The sequence below is a fragment of the Stomoxys calcitrans genome, chromosome 5, assembly GCF_963082655.1.
Source record: "Stomoxys calcitrans chromosome 5, idStoCalc2.1, whole genome shotgun sequence".
In the NCBI taxonomy this organism is placed as follows: domain Eukaryota; kingdom Metazoa; phylum Arthropoda; class Insecta; order Diptera; family Muscidae; genus Stomoxys; species Stomoxys calcitrans.
This window is the reverse complement of record NC_081556.1, coordinates 84,783,766-84,797,979: the sequence shown is the minus strand read 5'-3', so window position 1 is coordinate 84,797,979 and position 14,214 is coordinate 84,783,766. Positions and strand designations below refer to the sequence as shown.

Here is a 14,214-nt window from a genome sequence, read left to right as displayed (position 1 = left end):
CGCTTTTTACTTGTTTATATAATAGGTAGACTCTCAAAATGCTAATTATTTGACTAGGTTTGTATGACAGCTAACACTGGTTTTGGACAGATTTAGGCGAAATGCCGCAGAAAGATTGCTAGATAGTTAGTTGTTAGCTAAATATTGACATGGAAAATACTTTTAACACACTCTCCTCTTATGGTACTTTGAATATCCTTCACCCTAGGGCTCGGGTTCAATGTACCCTTGGTTAGAAAATATATTGTGACAATAAGCTATCGCAAAAATCAAACCCCGAATTGCTGCAATTTTTTAAACGGATTACAGCTTTGACGTGTCAGCAATTAATTAAATTGACTAATTTGCTGTAGCAACCTAACCACTCACCTTTTGTCCATAGCTGTTATCCATTCCATAGCCATGTTGACGTTTTCGTTGCGATCCTTGCACCAGCACGAAAGAATTTTTCCGAAATTTTCTTATGCGCCACAAAACAAATCACAAAACATTAACACGTAGCAGACCAATAAATTTAGAACTCGTTCTCGTTGTTCACTCGCTTAACTTAACGGTGGCGTGCAGAAACACTCAAATAAAACGCAACACTTGTTTCTGGGAACGCACTCTTCTATTGATTTTGCTCACTTGGCAAACGGAAACGAAGGGACCATAAAATTTAATGAAATCACACTTAAGTAAATAACCGCCACCACAATGGTGTAAGGATTAAAGCTGATGGCAATATGGAATTGCCGATTTTCCGAATTTACAGGGATTTGTGTAAATAAAGAGTGTGTTTTCACTTGAGGGCGTTTTTCCCCCCACACACACACGCGTCTTCTCAACTAGGGCGTGCCTTGGTATGGTTGTGAGTGAGTGAGTTTGGCAGTTATTACTTTGGTCTTCACTGGAGATTTTAGATAATTTTTAATTTAGACACTTTGATGTTGGCTTTTATTGTTGACGCTTGAGAAGATGGTAGTAACCGACTAATAATTGTGGCATTTATGTGGGAATTCTCGCTCCAATACAACTGCCACTTACACTTTTTCCGATTTTCAGAACAAAACAACCAAACTGTCGAAAACGGAACTTGTTTGCTCAGACAACAGGAAGCAGAGACAGGGTCTGACAATTTTCGAAGCTTCACTTGGCCACTTTTGTTTGTGTTGCGCTGAGGCAATGTAGGGTTTGCTTTCGTTGTTGACGGTGGTCGTGGTAATGGCGTTGGTTAACTTTCACTCACTTCACTTCACTGTACTTGAATGTTGATGCGAATAAACGTTTTTACAATGAACACATTTTTGTTGTAGCAAAAGTTATTTTAAAACTTTTAAATTTCCGTCGCAGCCGATATTTTTCTTGTTTTGCAAACGTGTCTGTGTGTGTGTGTGTGAGTGCTTTTGTGTATGTTGGGGAGTGTTTGTGTGCGTGTGTGTGTGTGTAAGTGTAGGTGAGTGCGCCAAAGGAGATGTCCATATACCACTGGCTCTTTGTTAGCGTGTGTGTGTCTGTCTGTGTTTGTATGCTATTAATGCTAATGCTCAAAAGTATAGTCTATCATACAGGCGTGTACATCTGTTGCCATCACCAACATCCTGTTCACTTGGCTTGCATTTGAATTTAAATCACCATCATTGTCGGTAGCGTGCCGGCAACATGTGTTCCAATCTAAAAATAAAACACAAAGAGAACAAAAAAAAAAAAACTTTAGTTAATGTTATTTTAAAATTTAGAAATTTATGTTGAATTAATGTTTCTAATTTATTTCTAAAAGTGCATGCAGTACAACATGTGACTGCGAGCAGGGAGAGAAATTAGAGTCGAATAAAAACGAAAACAAGTAAAAAGGCATTAAGTTCGGCCGGGCCGAGCTTTGGATACCCACCACCTCGGGTATATATGTAATCCCCATTTCGTCACGGTGAAAATTGGATAACTTAACCACCCAAATTCGGCATGGACATTGAGTGGGGTGGGGTCGGTCTATAAAATGGGGTGCTATATCTAAATATAGTCTGAACCATATTTGGGTCAGTTGTCTGGAAGCCTTAAACTCCTCACTGTTTAAAATTTCAGCAAAATCGGATGAAAAATAAAGTTTTTATGGGCATTGGAGCCTTTATCGGAAAATCGGTCTATATAGCAGCTATATCCAAATATGGTCCGATTTAACCCGTTCAAGAACTTAACCAACATATCAAAAATACGTATCTGTGCCAAATTTCAGCTCAATATCTCAATTTTTAAAGGCTGTAGAGTGATTACAACAGACGGACGGACAGACACACGGACAGACGTTAAATCGTCTTAGAATTTTACGACGATCCGAAATATATATACTTTGTAGGGTCGCAAATTTATATTTTGATGTGTTGCAAACGGAATGACTAAATGAATGTACCCGCAATCCTCTGGCGGTGGGTATAAAAATTTTATTGGACTTTTTGTAAAGTGTTTTAGCACCTTCCAGCGAAATCGGACCATAAATGCATTTTTGACAGCCCGAACAATATTTTGTGGGGGCGATAACTTCTAGGGCCCTGAAATTTTGCACGTAGTCTTAATAGTACTTTAGCTAAAGCACCCGTATAAGATTTTGTGAAAATATTTTTAACCCTTCACAAATGGCTGACCTGTTTCCACTTTTTTCTATCCCACTGTGCGACATCTCGTCGTAGAAAAGTCTTGCAAATTGCAAATTTTGCCCATGAACATTCCACTAAGGAACAGGGGCAAACTTCCCACCTATCAATGCAGTCCGATTCAAGTTTAAGCTCAACGATAGGCGTCCTCCTTTTTATAGCCGAGTCCGAACGGCGTGCCGCAGTGCGACACCTCTTTGGAGAGAATTTTTACATGGCATATTACCTCACAAATGTTGCCAGCATTAGGAGGGAAAAACCACCGCTGAAATTTTTTTTCTGATGGTCTCGCCCGGAATCAAACCCAGGCGTTCAGCGTCATAGGCGGACATGCTAACCTCTGCGCTACGGTGGCCTCCCGTAGAAAAGTCCTGAATGGCTGAATATATAAAAAAATGTCGCCACCATTAACGAGAGGTAAATCACTGCTGAACAAGTTTTCTGTGGGCCCAACCGCGACCAATTCAACAGCTGGACAATAAAAAAAAGTAAAAAGGCGTTTAGTTCGGGCGGGCCGAACTTTGAATACCCGCCACCTCGGGTATATACGTAAACCACCTTTCGTCAAACTCCGAAAGCTATATCTGGCTGGGCTAGACCCAGAGATCTCAATGTTAACCCAGAGAAGACTGAAATATGCCTGTTCACGAGGAAGACAAAGGTGGGCCAATTTAATGCACGACGTTTCCTTTATAAGACTATTTCGATATATGACAATTTCAAATACTTAGGTGTGATCGTGGAGAGGAAACTGAATTGGAAATGTCACATTCAGGAGCGTACTGAGAAGGCTCACAGATGTTGGACACTATGGAGACGGGCCGTAGGCTCGAAATGGAGCCTGAATCCTAGGATAGTCCACTGGCTCTACAGGAGCGCGATTAGACCAATACTTACTTACGCCTCAGAAGTTTAGTGGACTGCTATGGAGAAAAAGTGCAACATAAGGACCATACAACAGGTCCAGAGAACATGTTGCCTTGGCATAGGCGAAGCGATGAGAACTACGCCCAAAAGGGCACTGGAGACTATTGACATACAGATAAAGTGTGAGGCAGCCATTGCGGCTATGAGACTTAAGGCGATGGGAGAATGTATTGAGGATGGGAGAAGCTCATATCATCGCGGTATAATCGAGGCGACGATAGGAAACCTGAAAGGAAGGGAAAAGATTTCCGATCGGATACCTGAGATGAACCTTGAAGTCGAGTGCGAGGCACTGCTGCCATCGGTACAGTCTTGGATTAACGGAACCCTAGTATTGCCATCTGGAAGATCATGTTACACGGATGGATCATAGGTAGAGGACAGATTCGGCCTGGGGGTTTACATTGAGAACCCAGGGAGTGAGATCTGTTTTAGACTGCCTGACCATAATACGGTCCTGCAGGCGGAGATCCGGGCGATCCCGGAATGCGTGGTGTGTTGCTAACGCGAGGACGTCGAGTGTGGACAACTTTACCGACAGTAAAATTGCCATAAGGGCAATAACAACAACGACGATAAGGTCACGAACAGTCTTGCAGTGTAAGGAGATTAACGCCTTCTCTGAGGATGGGAAAATCCCCATCGTTTGCGTGCCGGGCCATAACGGAGTAAGGGAAATTGAAAGGGCAGACGATTTGGCGGTGAAGGCCAGAGGACTGCCGTCAATAAACTTGGTCTAACCGAAGCCTTTCGGGTCGACGCGAGTTAAGGGAATGGGCGACGATTGCGCATGCAACATTGTGGAACAACTAAACGGTCGGTTGGACGGCGGAAATTCTATGGGGGATCCAGATCGTGAAAAGACGAGGCTATTACTGAAAAGAAGCAAGAAGGAGGTCAGTATAGATATTGGTATCATAAAGGGACACATAGGACTTCGAGCTCACTTATGTTAAATCGGTCCGGCAAGTGATAGAATATGTAGGGCATGCGGGGAAGATGATGAGACGTTGGAGCATTTCCTTTGTCATTGCCCGGTTTTCACGTCCAACAGATACCGGTACTTAGGTGGAGACACAATATTAGACATGAACCAACTTAGGGGAGTGGTATTGAAAACAATTAGGTAAGTAGAAGGAATTCCTAACTTAAAATTTTCTTTTTAGAGGTTATTTTATAGTTTTTAGAGCGCTCAACAAGCCTATTACTGGCCCTCTTTTCAACTTAACCTAACCTATCCTAGTAGCTATATCCAATAATAAACCGATCTGAACCATATACGACACGGATGTCGAAAAGCCTAACATAAGTCACTGCGTCAAATTTCAGTGAAATCGGATTATAAATGCGCCTTTTATGGAACCAAGATTTAAATCTAGATATCGGTCTATATGGCAGCTATATTCAAATCTGGACCGATCTGGGCCAAATTGACGAAGGATGTCGAAGGGCCATACACAACTCACTGTCCCAAATTTCAGCAAAATCGGATAATAAATGTGGCATTTGTGGGCCTAAGACCCTAAATCGGAGGATCGGTCTAAATGGCAGCCATATCCAAATTTGGACCGATCTGGGCCAAATTACCGAGGGATGTCGAAGGACCTAACACAACTCACTAAGACCCTAAATCTTCGGATCGGTCTATATGGGGGCTTTATCAAGATATAGTATAGCCCATCTTCGAACTTAACCTGCTTATGGACAAAAAAAGAATGTGTGCAAAGTTTCAGCTCAATATCACTATTTTTAATACCCCTATCCTTCGGTGGTGGGTATACAAAAAACATGTAACTCCGAACAAGTACAAGCGTGCTTAGTTCGGCCGGGCCGAATCTTGGGAACTTACCACCATGGATTCTTCTAAAAATTTATACAAAATAAATTTACCAAACTTCTGTCAAACTAGCAAAATTGAAGCTTCTAGGAACTGAACAAGTATGGTCAAGAGAGTGGTTTACATCAGAGCTATATCAGGTATAGTCCGATTTGAACCGTATATGGCACAGTTGTTGGAAGTTGTAACAGAACACCGCATGCAAAATTTCAGGCAAATCAGACAAAAATTGCGGCTTGTGGGGACTCAAGAAGTCAAATCGGGGGATCGGTTTATATTAGGGCTATATCTGGTTATAGACCGATTTGAACCGTACTTGACACCATTATTAGAATTCATACCAGAACACTTCATGCTCAATTTCAGCCAAATCGGACAAAAATTACGGCTTGTAAGGGCTCAAGAAGTCAAATCGGGAGATCAATTTATATGGGGGGCTATATCAGGTTATTCACCGAGTTATTGAATCGTAGAATTGTTAAAATTCATAACAGAATACAACAACTTCTGCCAAATCGGACATAAATTGAGGCTTGTAAGGGCTCAAGAAGTCCTTTCGGGAGATTGATAGATAGGGGCTATATTAGGTTATAGACCGATTTAAACCTTACTTAGCACTGTCCTTGGAAGTCATAACAGAACACTACATGCAAAATTTCAGCTAAATCGGACAAAAATTGCGGCGTGTTAGGGCTTAAGAAGATCGGTTTTTATTGGAGCTGTATCTAAATCTAAACCGATATGGCCCATTTGCAATCCCCAATGACCTACCTAAATATTAGGTATATGTGCAAAATTTCAAGCGGCTAACTTTACGCGTTCGATCGCTATCGTGATTTCGACAGTCGGACGGACGGACATGGCTAGATCGACCCAGAACGTCGAGACGATCAAAACAGTATATCCTTACGGGAAATGTGTAGTCAATTTCCCCAAATATACCGGTACTAAACTGGAAAATTAGTTACCTGTCACAGGAGATATCCTACAGGGAATGAAAAGTTCCATTTTTCATAACTTATGATTCTTAATTATTTTTTAAAAAGTAGCTTAATTAATGTTAAAAATTGCTTAGATGTTTAATATATTTATTTGCTAACTAATGTAATCTCCCCTAAAAATGTTGGCAAAGTATACTCATCAGTTCTGCCCCTGGACCTATCCTACGGAGTTACAATGGTAGCAAATCGTCACCTCGAGCGACAAACCCTCATAAAATTTATAGCTTTTTTCCATGCAAGGGAACGAGAACTGGGACCGGTCCTTATTACCAGAACATATCCAGTGACAATTTTGGGACCTGTCCCATTTCCCGTAGGGATACTTTATGGGGTCTTAGACGATTATTTCGAGGTGTTACAAACGCAATGACTGGATTAGTATTCCCCCATCCTATGGTGGTGGGTATAAAAAGAAAATCTAAGTTAGGAATTCGGTGCTACTATGGGAACTACATCGTTCTACAGCCTGATGTAGTTCCCATATATACCGATCTACCGATTAGTCATCTACGGCCCCAACAGGCTTAATTTTTTGCCTGATTTGGCAGAAATTTGGTACATAAAGTACCCTTAGTTCAGTTATAACAAGTAAAAGCGTGCTAAGTTCGGCCGGGCCGAATCTTATATACCCTCCACCATGGATCGCATTTTTCGAGTTCTTTTCCCGGCATCTCTTCTTAGGCAAAAAAGGATATAAGAAAAGATTTGTTCTGCTATTAGAGGGATATCAAGATATGCTCCGGTTTGGACCACAATTAAATTATATGTTGGAGACCTGTGTAAAATGTCAGCCAATTCGAATAAGAATTGCGCCCTTTGGGGGCTCAAGAAGTAAAATTTATATGGGAGCTGTATCGGGCTATAGACCGATTCAGACCATAAAAAAACACGTTTGTTGAGGGTCATGAGAGCATCCGTTGTACAAAATTTCAGGCAAATCGGATAATAATTACGACCTCTAGAGGGTCAAGAAGTCAAGATCCCAGATCGGTTTATATGGCAGCTATATCAGGTTATGAACCAATTTGAACCTTATTTGGCACAGTTGTTTAAAGTAAGAATAAAATACGTCTTGCAAAATTTCAGCCAAATCGGATAATAATTACGACCTCTAGAGGGTCAAGAAGTCAAGATCCAGATCGGTTTATATGGCAGCTATATCAGGTTATGAACCGATTTGAACCTTATTTGGCACAGTTGATTAAAGTAAGAATAAAATACGTCTTGCAAAATTTCAGCCAAATCGGATAGGAATTGCACCCTTTACAAGCTCAAGAAGTCAAGTCCCCAGATCTGTTTATAAAACAGCTATATCAGGTTATGAACCGATTTCAACCATACTTGGCACAGTTGTAGGATATCATAACAAAATACTTCGTGCAAAAATTCATTCAAATCGTATTAGAATTGCGCCCTATAGAGGCTCAAGAAGTCAAGACCCAAGATCAGTTTATATGGCATCTATATCAAAACATGGACCGATATGGCCCATTTACAATACCAACCGACCTACACTAATATGAAGTATTTGTGCACTATTTCAAGCGGCTAGCTTTACTCCTTCGGAAGTTATCGTGGTTTCGACAGACAGCCGGACGGACGGACATGGCTAGATCGACATAAAATGTCGCGACGATCAAGAACATATACTTTATGGGGTCTCAGACGAATATTTCTAGTAGTTACAAACAGAATGACGAAATTAGTATACCCCCCATCCTATGGTGGAGGGTATAAAAAGTGGTGAGTTCTCAAGATTTGGCTTGGCCGAACTTAACCCGTTTTTGCTTCAGTTTTCTACCCCAGTACATAAAATTTGGCCATATTCGTTAGGAAGCAGACTAGTTTATATATTTTAATTAGAATATTACTTATCTCTAACCTTTTACTTCAATTAAGAGTCAACTACTACTAGACGTTTCACTCTATTTCCATTTCATTGATTAAATATTTATTTCTTCATTTATTTGAGTTTAATATTCAAGTAAAAAATGCTCAGTCACTAACACCTGACTGTAGTCCTCACAAAACAAGCGTTCTTACTTATTTTGAGTTTTGAGTTAGACGAATTTTTTCAAACAACCCTTTTCTATGTAAAACTTTTTATTTTAGATTTCTATAAGGCTTGCTTGAATTTTATCCGACAATGTAAATGTTTAATTCCATCTCAACATCATAAAATCACTGTCACGTAGTAGGTTGCACTCCTTTTTATGGACTTATAATTATATTAACATCCGCAGGACTTTTCATTCTTGTTTAAAAAGTGCCTTGCGTTTGCATGGCATTCGGTCGTAAAAAATGGCATTTAACTGGTTTCGTTACAAATCCCCCTGAGTATAGATAGGGCACAAAACTGTAACTCACTTTAATCAATTCCGTTTCAGGCTAAAAGCACAAAAATGCTCCGACTCCAAAAAAATGTAAACCGGAACCACAAAGACAGACAAAAATGTATTGGATAGCTATTACGTTGAGAAATTTGTTCGAAGAACTTTTTGCTTTTCTTTTGCTGTGTTGTTTGTATTTTATTTTTTATTCCCTTTTTTGCCTTTTTCAAATAGGATTCACAATTAAATTATCATTTCATTAATTTTTTTTGTCATCACATTATCTTAATTTATTTACTGCCACTGTTTCCCGTTGGTTGCGACCGTTAATGTCCAGTGTTGAAATAAAACTAAATTTCCCAAATATTTTGTTGCCTACACTTTGGCGCTGAAAGAAAGCACTCACACACTTGCAATACTAACTGTGGTGAATTCTCTTTACTTTTGAAAATACAGGGAATTTTATGCGTTGCCAAGTTTTGCTCTCACTCTCTTTGCCATCTTCGGTTCATTGGTCCCCAAAGGGTGTCTGTGGCTCATTGTGTGACAATGAGCGTGATGTGATGGATGAAACAGGTGTAAATATCCCCGCATAAACATGAAATTGTTTAACGATTTATGTGTTTGCTTTTCCTGTGTTTGGGACATTATGTTACGCTGGAAACACGTGTTGCTGCAACAATGTCAACTTCCTCGTGTACTTAAACTTCTTTTGTTTGGATTTTAGTGCTTATTTGGACTCTTCACAAAATGGGTACATAAATCTTAATCAAAATACACAAAAACAGAAGCCGTTAGTTCAGTTCTGTTAAAAAAACTTAAAATATTTATACTCAACAACAACAATGTTAGTTTTTTTGATGAAGACGTCCAACAGAAGGAAAACCATAAAGGCCAAATCAGAATGAGCGCGTTGAACTTTGGTTGTGAGCGTCGCGTTGCAAAAATGCAACTCTGCATACAAATTCCACAAAACCAAGGCGGAAAAGTTAAAAAGTTTTCAACTTTGACGTTTGAAATCGAACGTCATTTCGTGTTGCATACGTTAATACGTTGTGTGTCAAATAACAAATAACGAGTTGCTTTTTTAACATTTGTTTGCAGAGTTGCATTTTTCAACGCGACGCGCAAGACCAAAGCTCAACGCGCTCATTCTGTTAAGGCGTTTAGGGCTGGTTGCAACGCTTGATGCGTTTGTTGATATTTGTGAACCCAAGACAATTGAAGCTGTTACAAGTAAAAGCGTGCTAAGGTCGGCCGGGCCGAATCTTATATACCCTCCACCATGGATCGCATTTGTCAAGTTTTTTTCCCGGTGTTTCTCTTTAGACAAACAAAGGAAAGGAAAGGATAACAATTGCTATGCTATTGGAGCTATATCAAGTAAAGGTCCGATTCGGACCATATTGGAATGAATATTGGAGACCACAGTAAAAGTCATTGTGTATAGCCAAATCGAATAAGGATTTCGCCTTTTAAGGGCTCAAAAAGTAAAATTGGGAGATCGTTTTATAGGGGAGCTGTATTAGGTTATAGACCGATTCAGACCATATTTGACACGTATGTTGAAAGTCATGGGTGAAGCCGTTGTACAAAATTTCACAAAAACTAGATAAAAATTGCGCCCTATAGAGGCTCAAGAAGTCAACATCCAAGATCTGTTTATATGGCAGCTTCATCAGGTTATGCACCGATTTTAAGTCAACATCCAAGATCTGTTTATATGGCAACTTCATCAGGTTATGCAAAATTTCAAGCGGCTAGTTTTACTCCTTCGAAAGTTAGCGTGCTTTCGACAGGCAGACGGACGGACAGACGGACGGACAGACGGACGGACATACTTTATGGGGTCTGAGTCGAATATTTCGAGGAGTTACAAACTGAATGACGAAATTAATACAACATTTGCCGAAAGTGTGTTGTCTTTGATCAAATCGATGTGTTCTCTGGCAATTTCTTTTCAGTAATCAATTAAATCCTTAAATTTCTGGTGCTATTCATTTCCATCGTCATTAGCTCGACTCAATCCCCTCGAAGAAAAAATGACATAGATGGATGGTTAGGTTAGGTATCAGTGGCAGTAACAATCTCCCATCAGACTCAGTCAGTCGTTTTCTTCCATTGTGATGCCAAAGGATCAGGAGAAGGAAGATGCCTTTGACCCATCCAAATCGCTTAAAAAGCCTAACAGCATTCGAAAATTTACATCCGCCAATTCAAACAAGCTCTCAATAAAATGATAACTTAAAGTGGAGCTTCCTCTGCCGTCAAGTGCGATACACAGACGCAGCAGATGTTCCATAGTCTATTCTTACGCGACGTCCTCACAGCTTCTGCAGAAGTCGTTACCTTGCAATCGTAGACCTCTTCAAGTCTAGATTGGACAACATAATTGTGTACTGTTCACAACCCCCACTTTGTCACTATCTCATTCGTGGCCTTTCGCCACTCCAAAAGCATAACTACAGAATCCAGTTCCCCAGGAATGTGTCCATTAGTTCCTAGTTTCGCAAGCTCGTCTGCTCCTTTCAGAAATATTTCGAATTCAGAAATATGTTCTCCAGAGATTTAATAGCTATCTGAGAAGAAATTTACGCCTTGATACGACGGGTCAAAATTTGCAACAAAGGCTTGTACAAAACCATTTATTGCTAACTGTTTTTGCTGAATATGTGAACCCACATAATGTTGGACTTCAAGACTACTGAAGAGCGAGACGCGGAAGATAGAGTAAAACGAACAAGTAACTGTTGAGTAGATAGCTTTGAAAAACAACCACCATTCAGTGCTTCAACATACGTGTCTTATGTGGTCTGTATCGATCAATAGTTTGATACAGCTCCCTTATAAACCTATCTCCCGATTTAGCTTCTTGAGCCCCTACAAGGCGCAATTCTTATCCGAGTGGACTGAAACATTACACAATGACTTCTACAATGTTCAGCATTCAAATCATTCATGGTCCGAATCGGACTATAACTTGATATAGCTCCAATAGCATAACAGCTCTTATTCATTATTCTTTGTTTGCCTAAAAAGAGATACCGCGCATAGAACTCGACAAATGCGATCCATGGTGGAGGGTATATAAGATTCGGTCCGACCGAACTTAGCACGATCTTCATTCATGAGTTCATTTCGCCATTTCATTTCTTTTCATATCACCAATCTCAAAATAAAATTTCTTAAACACCATACAATATTTGTGAAGGCATATTCCTTTCATTTTATATACCACAAACTGACACCTTGAATGCACCTACTTTGAGACTGCATGCACAAATCTTGTTACTTTCAACAAATTAGGTTTTCAATATCAGTTTAAATCAATCAATATCAATGTCCGCATAAGAACACACAACTCGTCTACATCGATAGAGGAAACCACGATTGCCTCAGTGAATCATCCCCTTGAGGCTTAAGTCGTCTTGATGTTGCTTTACGTAACCAACTAAACTGCCGACAAATTCGGCTGAACCACTTAAGGTTTGCAATAACAGAGAAACGGTGAGCCAGAGGAAGGCCAGCTAAGGTTAAAGCTTTAAATGTAAACATTTCTCTTTTTATGCATTCTTTGTTTGGCATGTTTGTGTTTAAATGCTGTATCTTGTCGACCCGTCGGTTTTCTGTCTGTCTAAAAGCGGCTACAAAGTATCTGGAACAGTAACAACGACGTGTTACAAACATTACTGCTGATTATTTCTGCTGAATGATTTGGAACATATTCCTCGCGAGTGCGTTTGTCAGACATTTGGTTAGGCACAGTGACTTTTTTCAATGATTTCAACGAACAGCAAGAATATTATTTCATCTTTTTTCCAATTCTTTATTTTAGAAAAGCTTGCCATTCCCAATTTTAAAATAATTCAGTGGTTTCCGAAAAGCCTTTTCGGCTTGTCTGCAGATAAACTGTAACGAATTATTTTTATATTCGACATCAATTTACTATAATATTTTTATACCCTCCACCATAGGATGGGGGGTATACTAATTTCTTCATACTGTTTGTAACTACTCGAAATATTCATCTGAGACCCCATAAAGTATATATATTCTTGATCGTCGCGACATTTTATGTCGATCTAGCCATGTCCGTCCGTCTGTCCGTCCGTCCGTCTGTCTGTCGAAAGCACGCTAACTACCGAAGGAGTAAAGCTAGCCGCTTGAAATTTTGCACAAATACTTCTTATTAGTGTAGGTCGGTTGGGTTTGTAAATGGGCCATATCGGTCCATGTTTTGATATAGCTGCCATATAAACCGATCTTGGATCTTGATTTCTTGATCCTCTAGAGTGCGCAATTCTTATCCGATTGGAATGGAATTTTGCACGACGTATTTTGTTATGATATCCAACAACCGTGCCAAGTATGGTTCAAATCGGTTCATATCCTGATATAGCTGCCATATAAACCGATCTTGGGTCTTGACTTCTTGAGCCTCTAGAGGGCGCAATTCTTATCCGATTGGATTGAAATTTTGCACGACATGTTTCGCTATGACTTCCAACATCTGTGTGCTAAATTAGGTTCAAATCGGTTCATAACCTGATATAGCTACTATATAAACCGACCTTGAATCTTGTCTTCTTGAGCCACTAGAGGGCGCAATTCTTATCCGCTTTAAATAAAATTTTGCACGACGTGTTTTGTTGTGAAATCCAATAACTGTGTCAAGTATGCTTCAAATCCGATCTGTTGTCTTGACTTCTTGAGCCTCTAGAGGGCGCAATTCTTATCCGAGTTAAATAAAATTTTACACGTCGTATTTTGTTTGACCTTCAACAACTGTGCTAAATAAGGTTCAAATTGGTTCATAACCTGATATAGTTGCCATATAAACCGATCTGGGTGACTTGAATTCTTGAGCTTCTAGAGGGCGCAATTCCTATCCGATTTGGCTGAAATTTTGCATGACATATTTTATTATGACTTTTAACAACTGTGCCAAATAAGGTTCAAAACGGTTCATAACCTGATAAAGCTGCCATATAAACCGATGTGGGATCTTGAATTCTTGAGCCTCTAAAGGGAGCAAGTATTATTCGTATATATAATATTCGGCTCGGCCGAACTTAGCACGCTTTTACTTCTTAATATGAAATTCGTACTCTACTCCTGAATACCTTTCATTTGAGTACCATATTGTCCCGATCGATACACTTTTATTTTTGGGTAGTACTTTTTGTGTCAGGGGGAGGATCCGCCCCCTTCCAATATCAAAAAATAATATAGCCTATGTTTCCTTCCAGACCAACCTTCATAATCTGTGAAAATTTCAAGGTAATCGGTCCAGCCGTTTTTGAGTCTATACGGAACAAACAAACAATAGAAACATAATGCTACTTTGACTTATGTTGGAGGCAACTGTGGCGCAGAGGTTTGCATGATCGCTTGAACATCTGGGATCAAATCCCGGTGTGAAAATTAGAAAAATGATCAACGGTGGTTATCTCCTTGCTAATGCTGGCGACATTTGTAAAGTATCCTGCCAT

At 39.8% G+C, this 14,214-nt stretch overlaps 1 protein-coding gene across 1 annotated transcript in view; it reads right to left on the bottom strand.

Moving 5' to 3' along the window:
* The window catches only part of LOC106087471 (rap guanine nucleotide exchange factor 4), a 528,050-nt gene extending 527,283 nt beyond the window's left edge, over window positions 1-767 (bottom strand). The window contains exon 1 of the mRNA XM_059370594.1: window positions 370-767. Coding sequence (XP_059226577.1) covers window positions 370-404 — 35 coding nt within the window. The 5' untranslated portion in view covers window positions 405-767. The remainder of the gene's footprint in view (window positions 1-369) is intronic.
* Window positions 768-14,214: the final 13,447 nt, after the last annotated feature.